This window comes from Pan paniscus, chromosome 3, assembly GCF_029289425.2.
Source record: "Pan paniscus chromosome 3, NHGRI_mPanPan1-v2.0_pri, whole genome shotgun sequence".
NCBI lineage: Eukaryota > Metazoa > Chordata > Mammalia > Primates > Hominidae > Pan > Pan paniscus.
Genome location: NC_073252.2, coordinates 51,594,105 through 51,618,395, shown reverse-complemented (window position 1 = coordinate 51,618,395; position 24,291 = coordinate 51,594,105). Strand labels below are relative to the sequence as shown.

General features: G+C 40.8%; 1 protein-coding gene across 2 annotated transcripts in view; it reads left to right on the top strand.

Moving 5' to 3' along the window:
* FRAS1 (Fraser extracellular matrix complex subunit 1) overlaps positions 1-24,291 on the top strand; it is a 490,598-nt gene that overhangs the window by 390,482 nt on the left and 75,825 nt on the right. The window contains exons 42-50 of one of the 2 annotated variants that reach the window (XM_003832280.6): positions 1,087-1,277; positions 2,292-2,445; positions 3,616-3,879; positions 5,714-5,902; positions 7,334-7,453; positions 7,737-7,916; positions 19,567-19,691; positions 19,989-20,129; positions 21,754-21,981. In XM_003832280.6, coding sequence (XP_003832328.2) covers positions 1,087-1,277; positions 2,292-2,445; positions 3,616-3,879; positions 5,714-5,902; positions 7,334-7,453; positions 7,737-7,916; positions 19,567-19,691; positions 19,989-20,129; positions 21,754-21,981 — 1,592 coding nt within the window. The remainder of the gene's footprint in view (positions 1-1,086; positions 1,278-2,291; positions 2,446-3,615; positions 3,880-5,713; positions 5,903-7,333; positions 7,454-7,736; positions 7,917-19,566; positions 19,692-19,988; positions 20,130-21,753; positions 21,982-24,291) is intronic. The other variant, XM_008957670.5, reaches the window with a different exon arrangement.

Sequence of the window (24,291 nt, the reverse complement as noted above, 5' to 3'; positions counted from 1 at the left end):
ACACCGTCTATAATTCAGGAAGTTAATAGCCTTTTAATTTTGGATCTGATTTTTGCAAAGGGTCATGGAGAAGGGAAGGGGAAAGCCTGTTGCCTTCAGATCTGCTAGCTGCACTTTTCTGTGTTGATGTATATCCAGGCAATGTTTGAAGACACAAGGGTTTTCTTGTTCTCCTCTCTCTAGAATAACATTGTGATGACAATTTCAAATCAATCAGTTAGACTCACAAATTAAAATCAAGTAAAAAACAAGATATCTATCATTTAGATATTGCTTACTCTTCCCCTGGGCCTTTTGCAATGTTTGGGGTTGGGGTGAGAGGAGTAATCTGAGCCAGCATTTTCTGTGGAGCTCTGAATGGTAACTGGGCATCTCGGTACCTGAATGGTGGTACCCAAGCGCCTCAGTGCCTGAATCCCACCTGAGCATCATAGTATCTGAATGGTACCTGAGCTCTGAATGGTCCTGGAGCATCACAATAGCCCTGGTGCTCTATCCCAGGGGCTGGGCTCTGACCCATGCAGAGGTTCCCTTAAGAAACTGGGAGGTCCAATGAAAACATGCTGCAAATGTTTCTTCGATTAAAAGATACACAGTTAACACTACAGATGTTTTTAGATTAAAAGATATGCATTTAACATTTTCTTATGTAGTGAAAGAGGGTTCCTCATGCAGGATATGCCAGATAGAATGGTTTTGAAACTAGCTGGAGCTTAAGGTAGAATCTCTGCTTCTGTATTGTCACTTGCCCTAGTAACAGAAGTTATGATCAGAGACTCCGAATAAAACAACCAGTGGTTCTATGTTATATAAATTATTGTAAGTTTTTTTTGCATATTATCTCATTTGATTCCTTTTGGAAATGGCAGGGCAGGTATATCCATTTATAGATGAGAAATAGTCAGTGAGGAAACGGATCTGACCCAGGCCTTCCAATTCCTGGTCTTGTGCTTATCCCACTCTCCCAACTTTATCCTCAAATACATTTTCTTTTTTTTGCTGAAAATAATACCTTGTTTTCTAGTTCAGCCTAGTAAGCACGAATTGATAGATCAAGGTAAAAATGCTCTCTTGATGTTGATGCAGGTGATCGTTTTGGCCCTGAAACTGCCAGTGACCTAGAGGCATCATTTCCTATTCAAGACGTCCTGGAAAACTACATTTACTACTTTCAGAGTGTTCATGAAAGCATTGAGCCAACCCATGATATTTTTAGTTTTTATGTGAGTGATGGAACCAGTCGTTCAGAAATTCACAGCATCAATATCACCATTGAGGTAAAGACTTTGGAAGTTGGAAAGGTTGAGCCCTTGACCACAATATTTCACACCATTAGAGAGCTTTCTTTATAGGGACTCAAAAGCAAAGAAGATTGGATTTGACCTTCAAAATTGAAGGTCATTCTTAAAATATAGCCTTCAGGAATCTTGTAGAATTAAGGTTGGCATTTGGGGAAGGCTTGAGTTAGAAATCTAAATTTCCATTTCAGGATTGAATTTATTTGTTCGGTGTGAAAAACAGTTTGTGAAGGTCAGAGATGCTTTGCCAGTCGCATATTTAAATGAAAACTTACATATGTCTATGTTTCTCTGAAATTGTGTTTGGTTCTATATGCATATTTGCCTTTTCTTATTTTACTGCATTTATTTATTTAATTGTAACATCAAAGAAATGTGTTCCTTGATGCTATATTTATTCTCATTTGAGCAACTACACGGGCTTGCTCTACTGAGAGAGAGACACGGGGGAGGGGAAAGATAAATCTCAGAATGAAATACCCTCTGCCTTGGGAAAATAAAATGTAAAGAACCCTCGGCACTCTTAAGGGTCAGTGGTGGAAAGGGGCTGGCACCAGGGCAGGGAGACAGCTTTAGAGACCCACACTTTCAAATATAGTGTCCTTCTACAGGTACTGTGGTATGCTTAGCATTTTCTAAGAGAGTTCTGAGTTATATTAGTATGGTCTTTTATCTTCAAAGTATGTTAATACTTGTACTTGTCAAAGCACATATCCATATTTTTGGTCTAGAAAATATGGTCATTGTACTTACAGAAGATATCTGAGAAAACTTTTATGAAATGTCCATCAGCTTCTTTTGAAGGGGGCATTTTGTTGCCTGGACTTGCTCTCTTTTCAAACTAACTATTTTGCTTGGGGAGTAAAGATGGTGCCACATTAAATGCTATTTTGAGGTGAACATTTCTGTAGCAATGATACTGTCTCTGAATAATGTGCATTTTCTTTCTTCTTAAATATCTGTGTGAGATCTAATAGTTTATGCTTTAATCAGAGGAAGAACGATGAGCCTCCCAGGATGACCTTGCAGCCCCTCAGAGTGCAGCTGAGCTCGGGAGTGGTGATAAGCAATTCTTCTTTGAGCCTGCAAGACCTGGACACCCCAGATAATGAGCTCATTTTTGTATTGACAAAAAAGCCTGACCACGGTAGGGCACAAACTGCTATGAAAAGCTTCTTAATTGAGATGCCCGATGGGCTGTTAGAATAAACACAAATATTTCAGTTGATTATTTCTTTTCTTGTATATGGTACATTCTTAGCATCAAAGTGTAATCAAATTCACAGCTGGCTAATATTTTTTTGGAGTCCTGGTAGACATCAGTTGTTTAAGAAGCCTCAATCCCAGTTAATTGGTGTCTCTGAAGTTAAATTTCAGCTGTTTTTTTGCTTTTCTATGTAACCTTAAGCAAAAAAGTTTTCAGAATTTGCCTATTCTCTTCTCAGAGTTCCCATATTGTCTTCTCAGGGTAGACATCAGTGTTTAATAATCTTGAGCCATTTTATGTACCCTTGTAGAGGCATACTAGATGTCTTTATGAACTTGTTCCTTTTGTTAAAAAAAAAAAAACACTTTTCCTCATTTAAACCAGATGCAGAAGCCACTTTTGGGACCTTCTACCTACTTCTTTTTTTTAAGAGCCATCTCTCCAGTTATTGGCTAAAGTTCTGGAATGCAAGTGGTGTGTCTCAATTCATCGTAATGCTCATTGGTCTTTTAAAGATTAAATTGTTGCAGCAGATGAAGGGTTAATAGAAAAGACTGTTGGGCATTGTATTTTAGCTTGCTTCCATTCACTTTCGCTTTCTTGAATGAAGCACTTTGACTGTCCCATTGCGGTACATGACCCTTGAGAACAGAAATATATGCTTCAATCTAAAGATGCTTAGTGTCTCTCTTAATTGAAAAGGAATTTAAAGCATATTCCCATCTCTCCCTCTAGATGCCCTAAGAGAAAGACAGTGAGTGCTATTTTCACTTTGCAAAAGGGAAAAATAAGATTTAGATAATGAAGTGAGTTTAAATTCATGGAGGGAGATATGATTTGTAAGTCACTGTATTACCACATCCATCTATGTCTCCTTAAGAGACTTTTTAGCTAGGATAAGTGGGACTTTGTCTTCTTTATTTGTGTATGAGGCCACAGAGCAGCACCCTGTGGTTATATGTAAAATGCTAAGCTGTTGGCACCAAGAGCCTCTGAGGCACTTGACATTCTACCCAGACTCATACTACTTGGAAAAATCAGACAATGTTTTGAATCATATATATATGTGTATTCTACCATTGTTTTGCTTTTCTTTACCTCTTCCCTCAGGTCATGTACTCTGGAGGCAAACTGCTTCTGAGCCTCTGGAGAATGGGAGAGTTTTAGTCCAGGGCTCAACCTTCACCTACCAGGATATCCTAGCTGGGCTGGTTGGGTATGTGCCTAGTGTCCCTGGCATGGTCGTGGATGAGTTCCAGTTCTCCCTCACTGATGGCCTCCACGTGGACACAGGGAGGATGAAGATCTACACAGAACTGCCTGCAAGTGACACACCTCACTTGGCTATAAACCAAGGCCTACAGCTCTCAGCAGGTACCACAGAAATAAAGGAGAGTGGCCATGGTTTTTCTATCCTTATTTCTTCTTTGTCCAGTATGCAGTACTTTCTTCCATGTTAGTGATGTGGGTGCATCTTAAAGTACCCGTTCCATACTTGGAGAGATTGGAGTCTTGGAAAACTATTGTTTTTGGGATACTAAGAATTGTTAGTGACAAATGTGAACCTCTAAAATTCTTTGGACCAAATGCTTATGTCTGTGAATTAGAGAAAAGATTGAGAAGAGTTTATAATATTTCCAGGGCCCTCAAAAATCTTAATTTATTCAACTACTCCTAGGCCCAGGTTTCCTCTAACATTACTCCCATTCAACAAACCCCATGGAAACAAATAACGAAATACAGCAGAATTTTTAAGACGCTTATTTTTTTACAAAATGCATGGAGGGGAAGCTGGGAAACCATCATGCATTAAAAGTGATTATACAAATAATTGAGAATTATCAGATATGGTATTCTAGGGTTTAACATTCACAATTTTGCTCATGTTTAAGCAACATTGGAGGACCTGTGACAAGTGTTAGTCTTGAACAGTTTGCAGTAGGAAGTTACTGAATTAAGGAGTGGACCTTTTGCCCAGGGTGTCTGCATCTTACTAGAGTTCTGTTGTTTGTTTGTTCTTAGTTTCATGTGTATTTTGCAGTGAAAAATGTATGGTATAATAGTATTGGAAAACTTGGTAGTTCTCAAAGGTCTTAAATATCAAGTCTGAGATTTGACTTTATCCTACTTATAAGCTAATAAACTATCTTGTTACTGTTTCATGGATGCTGGTAGAAGATACAAGATTCCTCTATCAGAAATACGGCACTCTTGTTACTTATAGCACAGCAGGCAGCATGGGCATCAGCAGGTTTGCATTGGTTCCCTCTGCCATCCCAGTCCCATAGGGGTGATGTAGAGGGCCCAGACAGACACTTTCATGTGCAGTAGGATGCATCACAGAGGGGAATACTGAGCTTGGGGAATTCTCCATGTTACAGCAGCAGAATGCAAGTCTTATTTTTGTCTGAGAGGAAGACATTACCTCATCCCTCAAGGTTGCTCTCTGAGAAACGGCCTGGGTAAAGCATGGTCACGGTCTTGTGTTCTTGGTATTACCCACTAAGAACATGTCACTCCAAACACCAGGATGTATTATGCATGAATAACTAGGCTCTACTTTACCGGGATTTACTATTTTTAACATGATAAAGCGGCTGGGTAATAAAGCAAGTGACAAGACCCTGAGAAGAGGAGTTTGCCATTAGCCAGGGCCTTATCTTCATCCCCAACACCTGCGCAGTGTCCAGGGCCCAGAGGCTCAGATCTCCTTGCTCCTAACATCCTCTGTCCTGAAGGATGCTGATTTTCACTACTTTGTCTGACATGGCAACAAGATATGTTTGAGTTCATGTAAAGCTATATTTTTCTGATTTGGTGATTCTCAAGACAGTAAGTAAACTAAATGCAAGCAGGTTTCATCATAGATCTAGGAGTTATTTTTGTCACAGAACTGGGAGTTATTCCACAGATCTAGGTATTAACTGGTAGGTCACTGAGTCGGAGGAGCATAGGAGAGAATGAAAATGGATCAGAAGGAAAAAAGTGCTTAGGTGTTGACTCAAGGGAAAATTAGTAAATTGAAATGTCGGTACTCTTTCACTAGGGAAATTATAATTTATTCAGCTGGAAACTGAGAAGGGCAAGTGCCTGGTACCTAGACCCAATGAATATGTGATAATTTAGCCTCCAGTCTCCTAAAATCATTTGACATCCCGTTCAAAGGAAATGTTGGGGAATAACCTACTCTCTTCCGTTCTCTTCCAAGGGTCTGTAGCACGCATCACAGAACAGCACTTGAAAGTGACAGATATTGACTCAGATGACCATCAGGTTATGTACATCATGAAGGAAGATCCTGGTGCAGGGCACCTGCAGATGATGAAGCATGGCAACCTGGAGCAAATTTCTATTAAAGGCCCCATCCGAAGTTTCACCCAGGCAGACATTAGCCAAGGTCAGCCAGTTCTCTTCTGCCTACCAGGCTTCCGTGGACTGCACCTACACTAGTAAAATGAGAATTAAATATCTGGTAGTCTATGGCAATAAACTGTGCACTCTTTGTTTTGAGGAGCTTCATTTGTTCTCTTCCTTGTTTTCTTATTTTTTTTTCTTTTTGTTTTTAAAAAAGCCCTGTCTTTCTTGGTTGAAATGTGTTCATGCTTTGACTTAGCATTGGTGGCATTTGCAGCTATTTTGGAGAGAAAAAGTTATTTTGACTTGCTGTGATGCTAAAAAGTATATATGAGAGAGAGAGAAGGAAAAAAGAAGTGAGTTGGGATGGATTAAGGTGAAAATTATGCCTTCCTTAGGTGAGCAATTTATATGTCTTTTCAGCTCCCCAAAGAGCACAAGTTAATGAACTAAGCAAAATGGAAGGGCATAAATTGGAGCTGCCTAGGGGAAATTACATGGCTCATCCCTCCATCAGGAAATGCTGATGTAATGTAAAGGCATAAATGTTAAATGCTATGTAGTTACTGTACAGTGCTTTCAGGGATACAAAAGGGAAAAAAAGTTATATATTGGGGAAAACGTAATCCAAAGTCTTGTGATTATGTGCAATTCTGTTTAGAAGTGGAAATATACCCCTGCGGATAAAAAACAAGTGTCCCGCCCACACACTAACACCTAAAATTGACAACAGCTGAATTCTCATTGGAACTGGCTATGCTTTAGTGAAGGGGAGTGGAAGAGGCAAAAGGAAAGTAATTCCTTAATTATTTCATATGTCGGTGTCTACTTTTAAAAGATAAGACCAGCCCCCTCTTCCCAGAGATTTGGTTATATTTACACAACCAAATTGATAGATGCTTTTAAGTGATGCTGTAGGTTAACAAAAATGTAATACATTTTTGTTGTACTTCTCCTTTTAGATCCTTTTGAGTTCTATGTGGAGTTTATTTGTTGGTTGGCTATAGCCCATGTTGCTCCGTGAACTGGGCAATGAAAAGTGAAGAGTTCTGGGAGAATGTGAGGTGCAGCTCTGTGTCTTCTTACCCTTGTGATTCCGATATATAATAGGGTCACTCCAGGTGATGTGGGTGTGGTCAGTGCACATTTACACATGGGCAGTTTTGTGGATCTAGTTTTCATGAGGTGTCCTTAGAGGCTGAGCTGATCTTCCAAAAAGGCTCAGCCTTAACCATGAGAAATGTCACTTGGGGTGATTTTGTTATGAGAAGGTCTTTGGTTATGAGCAAGTAGATGGTGGGAGAGGAAAAGGAGGAAATGAAAACTTTAGATTAAAATGTCAAAAGCAGTGTCAAAGCGAGGAAGGTGTGAACTGATTCATTGGTGTGAACACCAATTGAAGTCCCACCTCTTGCTTCAGAAATAAGGGCAGAAAGCACTAATAGCAAATCTTGATTTGTTTTCCTTTTTATAGGCCACGTAGAATATAGTCATGGAACAGGAGAACCTGGAGGGAGCTTTGCTTTTAAATTTGATGTGGTTGATGGAGAAGGCAACAGATTGATTGACAAGTCATTTTCCATCAGCGTTCTAGGTAAAGAGACATTTGATTTTCTAATATAAAACTATTTTAGCAGTTCTGAGGTTATATAGTTTACACTTTGTTCACCTCGAGGCTCGAGTCCTTCCCTTTACCTAGCTGGTGTGGAAACTGAAAATCATACCCCCTTTATTGCATGAAGCCCTGGCTCCTTGGTGTGCTCTCTAACACACAGGCCTAGAGATGACTCTGACCTTACTTCTTGGCACCAGGCCTAGAATTAAAGAAAGGAGGCTGAGAAGATCCCATTTCAAATCACTATTTCTGATATTTTCAGAAGACAAATCCCCACCAGTCATCATCACCAATAAAGGACTGGTCTTGGATGAAAACTCAGTGAAGAAAATCACCACCCTGCAGCTGTCTGCCACTGACCAGGACAGTGGGCCTACAGAATTGATCTACAGAATCACCAGACAGCCCCAGCTGGGCCACTTGGAACATGCAACATCACCAGGTAAGTCTATCATCTCTTGATTTACTGAATCAAAACTTAGACCTTAGTAAGTATTGAGGGCAGCCACATCATGTATCATGTATACCTAGAATCTGCCTTAATTCATATTTATTTTCTGCCTCACTAATTTTGACCATTATACACTGGCTTGTATTATACTTAGCACACAGCAGGTGCTTAATGATTACTTACTGAAGGTAAATTAAAAGTTACATGTAAAATTTTCTATATGCAATCTTGTCTCCATAACTAGATGGTAAATTCCTTTAGGGCAAACACTGCATCCTGCTTTTCATCTATACTCCCTTGAGCACATGGCACTGTGCAAGGCATTCTGCATGGCTTAAAAATTCAATCCAGTGAATAGTGAGTGAGCAAGTGTACTGAGCAAGATTCTGGTTTAGCTGCTGCTCAGGAAATGAAGATGATTGAGATACAGTCCTTGACCTCCAGAGTTCTCTATTGGGTAAAATAAGGAACCTCTGCACATAACCATAACTCAGGGGAAAATATGGCAGGTGTTTTAAGAAAGATATAAACATGGTGTTGTAGGAGTTTAAAAGTGGGAGAGGCTACATTGGGTGAGAAAGTGCACAGAGGTGGCATTTAAGAGTGCCCTTGGAAGGCAGAGTTTGGGTATACAGAATTTTTATTCTTTCCAGAGATGGGAATAGCATGGGAGGCACATTCAAAAAACAACAAGTAGGTCAATTTAACTGAAGCACATATTCTAAAAATAGTAGGAGATGGGGCTCATGGATAGATTGAGAGTTTGTGGAGGATCTTCAAAGCTGGGATAAGTAACCTCTATTTAATTTAATAGGCAATAGTGAGTCACTGTGGAATTTTGAGCAAGGAAGAAAAGTGAAACTCATCAGGTAGTGTCTAACAGGATGAACTGAAGGAAAGAAAAAGGAGGCAGTGGCAGGGGTTAGAAAGCTTTCACATTTGGCCAGGTAGAAGGCAGTGGGATTTCACCTAGAGCAGCAGCCATGAGAATAGTAAGATGAGAATAATGTGAGAGAGAATTCCTGTACCTAGTAAGCATTCAATAGACATTTGTTGGTTGAATGAAGGATGGAAGAAAGGAAGGAATTTCAGGGGAGAACCTACACAAGCTGGGAGCTGAAGGGATGTGAGTGACAAGAGATATTTGCTGAATAAACAATCTAGAGCCAGGTGCAGTGGCTCACACCTGTAATCTCAGCACTTTGGGAGGTTGAGGTGGGAAGATCTCCCTTGAGTCCAGGAGTTTGAGACCAGCCTGGGCAACATAGTGAGACCCCGTTTCTTTTCTTTTCTTTTTAAAGGCCAGATGTGGTGGTGCACATTTGTAGTTGTAGCTACTTGGGAGGCTGAGACAGGAGGATTGCTTGAGCCTGGGATTTGAGGCTGCAGTGATCTGTGATCATACCACTGCACTGCAGCTTGGTGACAGAGCAAGACCCTATCTCAAAAAAAAGACAATCTAAAGGTAGAATTATCTTTATTTCTTGGAACATAGAGGCAGTGACAGCATGTTGGAGTTTTAGAGCTTCATGGATTCTTTTCAGATTTTAGGTTATAGAGTCTTCATTAATTCAACCAGGGAAACGGAAAAATGGGGGAAGTTCCTGCCCTGATTGTACTCACTTTCTAATGCAAGGATTCCAACAACAAGCAAGCAAGCACGTATATGCTGTGTCAGATGGTGATGAGTTTCTAGGAGGAGGAAGGGTATTCCTGGGAGAACATAGAGAGCAAGCAGGTGAGGGAAGGCCTCTATAATAATAAGATGACAGTTGAGCAGACATCTGAAGAAAGCCAGGTAGCTGGCCACGCTGATACATTAAAAAAAAAAAAAAAAGGACATTCCAGACAGAGGGATCAGCAAACGTCAACATCCTGAGGCAGGTTCCGTCAGGCAAATCATGTTCAAGACGCAGCAAGGAGACCAGGGTGGCAGCAGCAGAGTGAATGAAGGGGAGACTTGGAAGAGATGAGCTTTAAATGGTGGAGGGTGATCAAATGGAGGAAGTGAGGGAGGCAGACTGTATCCGGGTCCAGAGCGATGGTGGAGGGCATGTTGTACGTGTATGGCAGAAGGGCGTACAGAGAGATGGACAGATTGGCTAAAATCCCTAGTGGATAGAGCAAGTCACCTACCTTTTTGTCCGTAAGTTCCTGGGATAAGTTTGCAGAGCAGCACCCCCAAGACCTTGGCTGCTGATATATTAGATAAAGAATTCACGAGCTAATTGTCTCTGCCAGAATTCTGTGAGGCTGCTGATTGTATCTCTCCAAAGATGAAAGGGCAGACTTGGCTGTTGTGTTAGGCAACTCATCCACACCGTGCAGAGCCTTCAAAAGCTCTGAGCTTCCTCAAGGCACTGCCATTGCCTCCCTGCTGGTCAGTAGCAGCCCCAGCTCTTCCCTGACCCCAGCTGTGTTAAGAGTCCTGTTAGGGAGGCAGGGGCTCCAAATTTGCTTTTTCTGTTTTCACAGCTCTCAGCCTTTCCTGGGCTTAAAATCTAGTTACTGAAACCAAGCCAGTTGTGGGTCGGGAGAGGCCAGTAGGTGATCATGCTTCTCCCTCCTCCTGGAACAGCACCCTCCAAAAGTGGAGGAATGCTGTCTACCTGGGATGGTTCCTTCAGGTGCCCTTTTCCAATGGGCTTTATTTCCTAATTCAGACCTTTCCCAGTCCCTACCAGTTTTTCTCAATCTGCCTGCTTCCAGTAACTCTGAGAAGAGCAGATACAAGGCTCCAGTCCTCTTCTCTTTACTCTGAGGGGCCCCTCCCCATGGCTAATAGAACGGACTTCCCTGCCCTCCTCATCACCAACCCCACACTGAGCCCTTCTGTTTCAGTTAGCCAGGACTGTCTCCTTCCCTACCTCCCCGGCTCTACTAAAAATACAAAATTTAGCCAAGTGTGATTGTTTTTACATGTCAAAAGCCTCCCTTTGGAGGAAGTACATGTTGATTACTTACTGGCCTCCCTGAAGGCAGTTGGCTACAGCTTAGCAAAAAGGAGCAGCACCTCACCCCACTTGTCTCAATGGGTGAGGATGGGTTTACCAGAAGTTGGAGTTGAGGAGGGGGGGTGTTCTGTTATTTCCAAGAAGAGCAGAGCAACTTCTAGGCCAGTGTCTGTAGTACAGAGCACCAAGATATTTATTTGGGGACCAGAGACCTCCTGGAATTATTATGAATCACTGGTGCTGCAGACACCCTCCTGATTGTTAACTGGGAAATAGACTTATTTTCATGCTGTCTTGCTTGGTCAGCTGATTATAATTGATTGTCCTCTGTAGACAGGAAAGGTGGGGAAATCTCTTCTTCCCCATAGGAGATGTAGGGAGCCATCTGCCTATGCGAACTGTGCAGAAGACAGACCTGAGCCTTCTGTCACCAAAGAGAGTCCAGTCCCTGTATGCCTGTCTTTTCAAGATTGAGCAGGCCACACCCTCACATCAGGGTTTCCCTCTATCAGTAGACCCAAAAGACCCTGTTTTTCTTGGGATATTAGAGTAAGGAGTTATATTAACTAGGATAGAAGCTAAGCTGCTGGACCAAGGAGACCCCAAAATATAATGACTTCAACAAGACATTTGTTTTCTTTCAGAGTAATCCAAAGGCAGGTGGCTCAGGGGTGTGAGGTGGCTCAGTGATCCTCAGTGTGAGGCTTCTACCTCTGGCCCAAGGTGAATGCTGCAGCTGTGGTCCTCCTCCAGCCAGCAGGAAGAAAGAAAAGGCCAGGGGAGCCCCACATCCATTTTGGTTTTAGGAGCATTACTTGAAGAACACATGTCACTTTTTTTTTCTTTTTTTTTTTTTTTTGAGACGGAGTCTCACTCTGTCACCCAGGCTGGAGTGCAATGGTGTGATCTTGGCTCATTGCAACCTCTGCCTCCCAGGTTCAAGTGATTCTTGTGCCTCAGCCTCCCAAATGGCTGGGATTACAGGCACACACCACCACACCTGGCTAAATTTTGTATTTTTAGTAGAGACAGGGTTTCGCCATGTTGGCCAGGTTGGTCTTGAACTCCTGACCTCAAGTGATCTGCCTGCTTTGGCATCCAAAAGTGCTGTGTTTACAGGCATGAGCCATGTACCAGGCCTCAAATAACATATATCACCTTCCAGTGGCAAAAGCATATGCATGCAAAGCTGTGAGGTGGCTGGAGAATGTAGACTCTAACTGGGCATCTAATTACTTAACTAATAGCAGTCATATCTTTTTTAAGCAGGGGAGGAGTAATATTGGAATATAGCAATTTCCAGGACAACACTGGTTTTCAAGGGATAGGGCGTTTGGTTGTCACCCTTAGGGTACAAGTTGTCACACTGATTCAGATGGGGTTGAAGGGTAATGGTGGCTAAACAAACATTTAGAGGGTAGAGATAGGGATGCTATTAACAAATGTCCAGCAATGAATGGGATAAGCCCTGAACCAAATAATTGTTCTGTCTAAAAGGCCAGTCGTGGATTAGTGAGAAATAGTAGGCTGTGGCATCTAATCCTAAGTCTGAATCCTTGCTCTTAGTTTTAACTTTATTCCAGTAGAGCATATTGAAATCAGCAGAGCTCCAAGAGACAGCTCTCAACACAACACAACTCTCAACACCTTACTCATTTCAGTCTTACCCCACGTGCTTCATTCAGAAGTTAGGTAGTTGCTACTTCTGTAATACTTCAAGGAGGCCTACCTCGTGCTGGATTCCCCTCACCAGTTACAACACACCTTCCTCAAAGCCTAAAGTGACATAATGGCTGCTTGGCTAGATGAAGAAAAGATCTTCTCTGATCTGTCAGAATTCCTAAAGGCATTTAGAGACCCATTAAAAGGCCCTTTGCTGATGGGCAACCTGGGGAAAGCCACAATTGCTTTCCTCCCACTGTGGAGTCCACCGGAAGCTGAACCAGAGCCTGAAATAAACTTTTCAGATGATGTTAGTGCTTAGCAAAGGCAAACAGAGAAGGACTTCTGCACCACAGGGGGGCAGCGGCAGGGGGTACCAGGTCTCCTTGCTGGTCAGCCCCCAAATCTTCTTAATTCTGTAAAATATGCTGCTTGAAGAAAAGCCTTGTGTACAGCACTTAGCTTCATGCAGCCTCTGTGAATCACAGGTTACACGGAGCATTTCCCCACCCTTCTGGGAATGTGGGACCAACCCCTGTGTTGTTATTGTTGTTTTAACCATTCTCAGGATCCTATCTTGCTTTTAAATCTTAAAATCAGGCAGATGAAGAGCTTTATCCTCATCAAATTGAAAATCCTTTCATCAGCTATTTACTAATCACCGACGTACCCACGAAAGTGAGTACCCTCAAGGACGAGTCTAGATGTCTTAAATCCTTAAACCCTTTGGCTGTTACAAAACTCTTCAGGGAACCCTTTCTTGCTAAGAGTTAACTTATCAAGGTGTCGCCCACAAATTTTCCACTTTCTGCTTTGTACTCACTGCCAAGTTCTCATTTCTTGAAGGAGCTAAATTAAAGCTCCAAAAAAGGTAAGCCACCTTTCAAACAAGCATCTCTTCCCTTCCTTACCCTAGTTGGCCTTTTAAGCTCACTTCTGAAAGTTCTCAGGGAAGTGGCCATTTTGTCCAGAAGCCATAATATCATCTCAACCAGATTTCAAAATGGAGGGACAGCATCATGACAGCCCATGTGGCTTGGACAGATAATATTGTCCTTAGGGAATACACAGTTAGAGAGAGAGAGGTCAAAGCGAGAACTTCCAAGTAATGTCCTGAGCTTTGACTCAGCCACCTCCATAAATCAGACAACCCTAGAGTCCAGGCTGCCTCCAGGGATGTGTGAGCTGCAGGATAGTTAAACCTCTTCAGTTGTGCATGCATCCTCAGCCCACTCATAATCCTCATTCCTCACTAGTTTTCTATCATTGTGGAGGCTAGTCTGTATCATGTCCTCACTAATGGAGAAATCACAGTACTAAGCCCCCTTTAGGCTACCTAGTCATGACTGCATTTTAAGGGCCAACCCTTAGCACTTACCAGTTTAGTAACAGTCATATGAAGCATTATTTTTATTCACCAGATATAAATAGTTCTCTTGTCAGTAAACCCACACAATTTCTCTTATTAAAAATATTGCAGAATTTAAAACAGAAAACCAAATATCACATGTTCTCACTTATAAGTGAGAACTTAACACTGGGTATGCGTGGACATAAAGATGGGAACCTTAGACACTGGGGAGGGAGGGAGTGGGGAGAAAAGGCTGAAAAACTTACTATTGGATATTGTGTTCACTATATGGGTGACAGGATCAACAGAAGCCCAAACTTCAGCATCACACAATATACCCTGTAACAAACCTGTACATGTACCCCTGAATCTAAAATAATTTTTTTAAACCTGCAGAATTCATGTAACTTCAGACATAACCACCACCCCACCTCTGCACAGATTGAATAAGATCAAATACTTGATCTTAATGTCATCCACCATTTTATCTGCTACCTCTGAGGGAGCTGTGACTGTTCCAGTTATAGAGATGACAAAAAAATACAATGAAATAAGGCAGTGTATTACACTGGCCTATGTGACTCACATAGAGCAGAAAGAAAGCATTTAACAACAACAAAAAAAGAAAGCAAAGCAGGTGTTCTGATCATTCTTTCTACTTTTCTGTTAAATCAAGGGTTCTCAGCTCTGTTTGGACATTAGAATCACCTGAGTGATTAGAATGTTACACATTAGAATCACCTGAGTGAGTGGCATGTGTTGAAAAATAATGATGCCTGGGCCCCACCTAGACCAATAAATAGAGTCTCCTAGAGATGGGGCTTAGAATATGAGTGTCTTTTAAAAGGACCCCAATGAAATTCTATTTACAGGCTGAGTTGTAATTACATACATATGGTACTTGTCATGTTAGAATTGCTTCCTTCCCTCTTTTCCTCCCTGCCTTCCTTTCTCCCTTCAACAAACACTTACTGAGTAGCTGCTACAAGAGAATACTTACATTTTGGAAGTGGGAGACGTGTAGACAGATATGTGCACATGTGTTTCAGTAGCCAGGTACACATAATTTGGTACACACATAATTCACAACATGTTCGGTAGCAACATGGCAGAGGACAGGGGGAGCCCAAAGCACGCATGGCACGTTCCACCTAAGAGAGTGGTGGGGGTTAGTTGGGCAACAATTCTCAGAGGTGATGCTTTAGCAATGGTGTTATTTCATTTCCTCTTTATTTCAACCTCTTTCAGTATTGTGAGACCAACCAAAATAGGATGCACCCATTATCTTGGTTTGGGTTCTCCCTGAGAGCAGAGGCATATTAGCTTGCTAGGGCTACCATTAAAAAGTTACACAGAATATGCAGTTTAAACAACAGAAATCTATTGCCAGTTCTGGAGGCTGCAAGTTTGAGATCAAGGTGTTGGTAGGACTGGCTCCTTCTGAGGGCTGTGAAGGAAGAACCTGCCCCAGGCCTCTCTCCTTGGCTTGGAGATGGCCATCTTCTTGTTCATGTGGTGTTCTCCATGTTGGGATATGTCTGTATCCAAATTTCCCTTTTTTATGACACCAGTCATATTCGATTAGAGCCCACCCCAATGACCTCATGTGATCTAATTACATCTACAATTACACTATTTCCAGATAAGTTACATTCTGACTGGGGCTTGGGACTTCAACATATGAATTTGTGGTGGGGAAAGGGTGCAATTCAACCCATCACAAGAGGCTTTTCAAAAATCCTGAAGCAAGAAGGCTGAGAGTCTCCCACAGGATGAGCTTGAGATAGGACATGGACATGGGTAACATGCAAAGAACTGCCCACAGCTGTGCTGCAAGTGGGAGGACTGAGGCATCATCTAACACACTGTTAAGAAGGCAATTTCTTCAGAGATGCTTTATTTCCACACCATTTCCCTGACCTGGACTGTGCTTTCTTTAGCGTGCTGGCCCTCCAGGGGAATTGGAAAGACTGACAGGGTTAATGTGGGTCTCCATAATACTGCCAGATACATAGTTTAGCCAGCAGGTTAGTGATTGAAAACACCTTCAATGGGATTAAAACCCTTCAAGATATTTCAAATAGCAACTACCTGCTGTGACAGCGGTAGGGACAATATGTTATTAGAAACACCACCTTGCTGGCAAATGAGCAGATGAAGTCTTCCAAAACCCAATTAGCAAAGGCTAAAATTTTAAAAATAAAAAGTGGATGATGATTGAAAATATAGTCATGTATTGCGTAACAATTCTGAGAAATGCATTGTCAGGCGGTTTCATTATTTTGTGAACATCACAGAGTGTGTTTACACAAACCTAGATGGCATAGCCTGCTACACACCTGGGCTATATGCATATAGCCTGTTGCTGTTAGGCAAGAAACCTGTGCAACATGTTACTGTACTGAATACTGTAGACAATTGTAACATGATAGTAAGTATTTGTGTATCTGCACATATCTACACATAGAAAAAGTATAGTATTATAATTTTATGGGATCACCATTATATGCAGTCTGTAGTTGACCAAAACTGAAATGTCATTATGTGACGCATGACTGTATGTGCTCAATAGAACCTCTTAGGTATAGATTATAGTGGATAATCTAAATTAATTCACCAAATATGGTTTGAGCATCTACTGTGTTCCAGGGATTATTCTAGGTGCACATCAGTGAAGAAACAAGAAAAAATCCTTGTCCTCTTAAAACTCAGGTTCTAGATGCAACTTGTTGCCCCTGCACATATTTATGGGTGTCATTTAAATAATATTAAAACCCATCAAAATCAATATTTCAGACAAGAAAGAGGATATAGCCAGTAAAGCATTTTAGAAGGAACTACTCAAAAATATTGTGTTGTTTTTTCAGTGGTAAGTCTATGAATGATTTTTCTTTCCTACTTGTCTAGATTTTTCACATTCTCTTTAATAGGCATATATTACTTTCATATTGAAAAAACTTTAAAGAAGAGTGAAATCCAAGAGGTTTCTTGTCTAGATAAGTTTTACAAAAAGTGCTCCTAGCAGGCATAAACTTTGAAATTAGACCGCCTCGGGTTTCAATTTCATCACTGCCCCCTTATTAGCTATGTGACATTGGGTACATCACATAACTTTTTAATTACATAAATTACAGTGTCATGATCTACAAAATGGGTGTAACATGCTAACCTCAACCTCCCAGAGTTGTTAAAAGATAAAATTCAACATAAATAAGCAGTCTTTAAATTGTGTTCCACCCATAGTAGGTGCTCAATATTTGCTAGATTGAATTGGGAAAGTCGCACTAAGATCAAGCCCAGCTCTCTCGTGCAATATAGTGAGAATATAAAATGGTACTACCACCTTGGAAAAGCAGTTTAGCAGTTTCCTGAAAAATTAAGCATACACCTAACGTATATTCCAGGCATTTCACTCCTAGAGATTTACCAAGAAGAATGAAAGCTTATGTCCATACAAAGATTTGCACACTAATAATCACAGCAGCTTTATATATGGGGCATGCTAAATGAAAGAAACTAGACATGAAATAGTATGTACTATATAATTCTATTTATTAAAAAGTAGAGAAAATGCCAGCTAATCTGTAGCATCAGAAAGCGATTCATTGGTCGCTTTGGGTTGGGGTAGGCGACGGGAAAGGGAAGGATGGAAGGGTTATGAAGCGTAAGTTGGAAACTTGGGGTGATGAATTGGTTCACTATTTTGAATGAGGTGATGGTTTCTGGGTGTGCCAAAGCTTATGAAATTGCACACTTTACGCCGGAGGCAAAGGCTCATGCTTGTAATCCTAGCACTTTGGGAGGCCGAGGCAGGCAGATCACCTGAGGTCAGGAGTTACAGACCACCCTAGCCTGGCCAACATGGCGAAACCCAGTCTCTACTAAAAATACAAAAATTAGGCAGGGATGGTGGCGCGTGCCTGTAATTCCAGCTACTTGGGAGACTGAGGCAGGAGAATCGCTTGAACCTGGGAGGTGAAGGTTGCAGTGAGCTAAGATTGTGTCACTGCACTCCAGCCTGGGCAACAAAGTGAGACCCTGTCTCAGAAAAAAACAAAAAAAAAGAAAAAAGAAAAAGAAATTGCACACTGTCTATATATGTAATTTATTATGTGTCAATTTTACCTCAATAAAAAATGTTTTAAAAAATCAATCTCAAGAGGAAGGCAAAATCTATCACCTTTCTTAATCAGTCTTAGACTTCCATAAAGGGAACAGTGAATTAGGTGACCAGTTGATGGTGAGAATCCAGATGAGATTTTCCTGTGAGCTGTGAGAGTGGATTCACAGCAGGGGGAAGAGATTTAAATTTCTCAGTGCAGCAAGTCTGAAGTTGTTAAATTTTTAAAGAATGGTATGGATTTCTGTCCAGAGCCAAAAGACAAAGCTATAAGACAGTGTGCAACATTTCTTGCCTGTCAAGAACTGATGTAGCAAGCACAGAAACATAAAATGCCTCATCAAAAAATTAATGCCCCCATATTCGGGAGGCTCTTGTATCTGGGTGACAAATTTCAGATGATAAGGAGAGATGCAAATGTAAACCATGTGTGTTGATTTTTTTTAACTTCTTAAAGATAAAGCAGTGATACTGATGTCACCCTTAAATATATGAGTCAATGTAGAATCTTTATTTTCTTTGTAGGTTAACAATGACAAATCACCAAACCAATTTCAGGGCCAAACTAAAGGACTAGATTAAATGGATTAATACCTCAAAACCCAGAATCAGAAAGAGAGAATTTGTGCTGGAGGATTAAAAGATGTCATTTTCGTTTCAGTCTTGATTGGCACCTGGGTATGAGCCCTAGCAGCCCTAAGATAGAAGCAACAATTTCAAGTTGTTTTGCTAAATGTTGTGAGGCATTTAAAGCAGAGATATTGCACATTTGTGGGATAGTTTACCATTGTTTAAAATTTCTTTCAAATTTTTTGTTTTAAAAATGACTGGAATGAAATAAATAGAGAAAAAATAATAGAGAAAAAATGATTTTTTCTCTATTATGTTATTAAAGGATATTGTTTTTCCAGGTCATTTTTGATTTGGTGTGGAATAATTGCTCATGCCCCAGAGTCATGCGGTAAGTTTTGTTACTGCCTGACTGGCTAAAGTGGGATGGGAGAAGCTAGAATCATAGACCTGAGAGTTAAAAAGAACCTTGAAGAATATTCAATAAAATTATGGCAGCCAGAGATGGCTCACCAATCACAGAAACAAGGCTGTATGTAGCCAAGCCCTGTAACGTTAGTTTAAAAGCTAAACCGTTATGCAATATTTAAAATGAGGGTACGTCTTCAGAAAGGACTGTGAAGCTTGGGGGAACACAAAACTGAACAGAGAGGGGCTTGGAGAATAAGACAATGGCTCTACCTTTCACAAATTTTACCTACATACATAAAACCCAAGAAAAAGAAGAGTAACATTGATTGAACACCTGCTGTTGGCTTTGTGCATAGAAGCCACCATAATTAAGTTAACATGTGTTCCCACAGAATATATGCTGTTGTATCCACAAACAACTCTAACAACAAGGTCCTCAAGTGGAGGAAATAAATGCTATAAGAAAAATACAAAGGACTCTCTATCTGGTGAGAGTATGACACTTCCCTAGCCTTAGATATATGGCTAGCATTTTAATATCCTGTCTCTGTTTCTCTTTTCCCCTTTTTCTAGGTATCCAGATTAGTTCCTTTACTCAAGCTGATCTGACTTCACGAAATGTTCAGTATGTCCATTCTAGTGAGGCTGAGAAACATTCAGATGCCTTCAGCTTTACACTGTCTGATGGAGTCAATGAGGTAGGTGAGGCACTGAACTCCATCCTTGAAAAGTATTGATTCCTCGCCATCTTCTTTGAATGGAGTAGGCAGAGTGACTGGTGAGAGAAGAGCTTCATTTTCCTCTGCTCTCAGTCAAGGGGTAGGGGCAGCCTCTGTAGCCACCTTGGCTCTTGCCCAAGAGGACTCACTCTGGGGCTCCTAATTATTGACTTGTGCAAGCAATGTGTGAAAGAGAAAAGTAGAGAGCACCTACCTTGGACTTGTTGGGTAGGTGCTAGGGAGAGGTGTCCCACCTGCACTTTCCTGCCATTCTAGGTGACTCAGACTTTCCATATCACTCTTCACCCTGTCGATGATTCACTGCCCGTCATACAGAACTTAGGAATGCAGGTGCAGGAGGGCATGAGGAAGACCATCACAGAGTTTGAGCTTAAGGAGGTGGATGCTGACACAGAGGTAAGAGCACTTCTTCCCATGGGTTCTCTGGCTAAATGAGAGGCTGACCTGGTGGCAGCTATCATGTTGCAGCTGTGCATCCTGATGGTAGGGAGGAGCTGTAAGGTGAGTGCAAGCATCCTTGAAGGATTAAAACACAGAAGATACCAGGACCTTCTGGAAAAGAAAAACAAATGTATTTGAGATCAAATTGTTTTTAAACCCTTTCTGAAAACCTAAATACATCCATCCTCTCCCTTGAGTACATGTAACAATACTTTTAACATGCTGATTTTGTATTGATTTACAGAAAACCAGGTAGATGACATTTTACCCAATGTTATTATTTCCCATTAGCATGAACAGGGATTTTCTATACCTATATACCCTTTCTCCCTTTCACCTCCTTCATCCGGACTTCTCTGATGGCAACTAATTATTACAATTTGAGCCTCCTCAAAGACTAGGCTTTGTGCAGTAAAACAGGGCATGTGGAGACTAAGCTTTTATTCTCATGCTTCCAGATTAAAGCATCTCACATTCTGACATGACTTAGCTCACATAAACTCATACTGCCACACTTATTAATTAGTTCTATGTATCCCCTTCTCTGTGCCAGCACTCATTGATTGATTGATTCTTTCATCAAATATTAATTACCTATGAGGTTCTAGGCTCTGCTGTAGATGCCGAAGACAGGGCTGTAACAAAACAGATAAATTTGCAGGCTTAGAGAGTCTACTATCTTTGTTTGGGGGAAAGACTTACTAGTAAAGAAAGAAGGAACATATTATATCAGATACAATAAGTGCTATGCAGAAAAATAAAGGGAGATGAGGGAGATAGAGATTGATAGATATGCTGCTTTAGAGTATCCAGAGAAGGCCTCTCTGAGGAGGTCATACTTTAGCAAAGACATTATTAAGCAAAAGGGCAAGCTATGCAGTTATCTGGGAGAATTCACCCTTCAGACAGGGGAGCCAGAAATACAAAGGCACTGTGATCAAGTGCACTTAGACTCTGGGAATAACTGTAGCAAAGGTGGCAAGAGGCCAAGAGGCTGGAACCCATTGAACAGGCAGGAGAAAAGAATGAGACCAGAGAGGAACCCTGGGACTAGGTCACAGAGGGCCATGCTGGCCCTGGTTAGGCCTTGGCATTTTGTTTTAAGTTGGTGGGAAACCCTTGGAAAGCCTTGGGAAGGATTTTATGCCTCTTTTTCTTTCCGCGGGTCACCAGAGAAGCAGTAATTAAAAATGAGAAGCTAGCTTCTGTTGTGATGCATATGAAATTCTGTATATAAGAGTTTTGGGTAGATGTAGGGGAAGGAAATGAACAGTTTAAAAAGGTCTATTTTCTTTCATCTTGGTAGAGGTTAAAAATTCAGGCTTTCCCCCATGACCTGAAGAGAAGAAATTTAAATGTTTTAATCTTACAACTGAAGGTACCAGAATATAAGCGCAATTGTAGCAAACAGTATGGTCATTCTCTTTAGCTCTATCTTTGGTGTCTATAAAGAAAATACAGTCCTTACTTTATCAATGTCTTTGGGTTCTACTACCCTTGATCAGCAATTGGGCATCACTCACTCTTTTGGTTTCTGTTATGAGCTTCCCTCCCCTCTGGTATTTTGCCTTCCGGACAGGCCGAGTCTGTCACATTCACCATCGTGCAGCCTCCACGCCATGGCACCATCGAGCGAACCAGCAATGGGCAGCATTTCCACCTCACCTCCACCTTCACCATGGAAGATATCTACCAGAACCGGGTCAGCTACAGCCATGACGGCAGTAACTCCCTCAAGGACCGGTTCACCTTCACTGTTTCTGATGGGACAAACCCCTTCTTTATCATTGAGGAAGGGGGAAAAGAGGTGAGGGGTGAGGACACTGGAGGAGGTAGCCTAGCACTGCATGGCAGACGCAGAACATGGAGTTTTACATCAAGCATACCATTGTTTGAGTTCTCGTTCTATCAGTAGCTAGTAGATTGACCTTGGGCAAATTACATTTCTAAGCCTCAGTTTTTCATCTGTAAAATGGACAGTAATTATCTGCTTCAAATATTTGGTTTAAGGATCCAAGGAGGTAATCCACATAAAGTGCTTAACACCATTGACAAATAGTGCTCAATAAATGGTGATAGTTCTTGTTGTTAGTATTACTGTTATTTCTTTTTTCTTTTTGCCCATCCTTTACTCCTTAATTTTTCTTTCATCTGGTTTTTGAATAATATTGTATATCTCTAGATTGTTTTTCTCTTTTTGGACTAGGTCCCCTCAGCCTAACCAGAGTTTCTCAGTCTTTGAGAAATAGCAGTGGATAAGAGTGTGGTTTTTGCATCCAAAACATATTGATTTTTTAAAATAATTTTTTATTTTTAATTTTTGTGGGTACATAGTAGGTATATATATTTATGGGGTACATGAGATGTTTTGATATGGGCATACAATGTTTAACACTCATATCATGGAAAATGGTGTATCCATCCCCTCAAACATTTATCCTTTGTGTTACAAACAATCCAGTTATTCTCTTTTAGTTATTTTAAAATGCACAATTAAATTATTTTTGACATTAGTCACCTGTCATGCTAGCAAAAACTATGCCTTATTCATTCATTCTAACTTTTTTTTCTTACCCATTAACCATCTCTGCCCCCTTACTACTCTTCCCAGCCTCTGGTAACCATTCTTCTCCTCTCTCTCTCCATGGGTTCAGTTGTTTTGATTTTTAGATCCCATATATAAGTGAGAATATGTGATGTTTGATTGTGCCTGGCTTATTTCACTTAAGGGAATGGCCTCCAGTTCTATACATGTTGTTGCAAATGACTGAATCTCATTCTTTTTTATGGCTGAATAGTACTCCATTGTGTATATGTACCACATTTTCTTTATCCATTAATCTGTTGATGGACACTTAGGTTGCTTCCAAATCTTGGCTATTGTGAACAGTGCTGCAACAAACATAGGAGTGCAGAGATCTCTCTGATATACTGATTTCCTTTCTTTTGGGAATATACCCAGCAGTGGGATTGTTGGATTGTATGGTAGCTCTATTTTTAGTTTTTTGAGGAACCTCCAAACTGTTCTCTATAGTGGTTGTGCTAATTTACATTCCCACCAACAGTGTATGAGGGTTCCCTTTTCTCCACATTCTCATTAGCATTTTTTATTACCTGTCTTTTAGATAAAAGCCATTTTAACTGGGGCGAGATGACATCTCATTGTAGTTTTGATTTGCATTTCTCTGATGATCAGTGATATTGAGCGTCTTTTCATATGTCTCTTTTCCATTTGTATATCTTCTTTTGACAAATGTCTATTCAAATCTTTTGCCCAATTTAAAATTAGATTATTAGATTTTTTCCTGTAGAGTTGTTTAAGTTCCTAATATATTCTGCTTATTAATCCCTTGTAGATGAGTAGATGGCAGATATTTTCACCCATTCCTTGGGTGGTCCCTTCACTGTGTTGATTGTTTTCTTTGCTGTGCAGAAGCCTTTTAACTTGATGTGATCCCATTTATCCATTTTCACTTTGGTTTCCTGTGCTTCTGGGATAACACTTAATAAATCTTTGCTCACACTGATGTCCTAGAGAGTTTTCTTAATGCTTTCTTGTAGTAGTTTCATAGTTTGAGGTCTTAGGTTTAATTCTTTAGTCGATTTTGATTTGATTTTTGTATGTGGTGAGAGAGAGGGGTCCAGGTTCATTCTTCTGCATGTGTATCCTAAAAGATACTGATTTATTTCCAGCCCTGTCATGTACAAACTGAATATACTTGTAAATCATTTAAACTTTCCAAGCCTCGTTTTCCCTATCTGTAAAGTGGAAGTGATACATATTCTCCCGATGTACATAAAGCACTAAGCCCAGTGCCTGGCACACAGGGAACATCAGATAAACTGAAGCTGTAAACATCATCATCATCATCATCATCATTTTAGAACCAGCTTGTGAAACCAGTAAAATGCTTTTCTCTTGAGGTTGTGCAACTGTCAAGCTTTACTTCCTAAAGGAATCGCTGTCTTCTAACATCCAGATATCCAGAAGAAATGTTGATTCCCCTTCCATTCCCTTGCCGCCATTTTTACTCATCCCTTCATTTGTTAGCCAGCTCTCCTGTAGTTCATAAACCTCGCCTGGGAAAAACTTCAATTCTGGTGAAAGGTGGGCCTG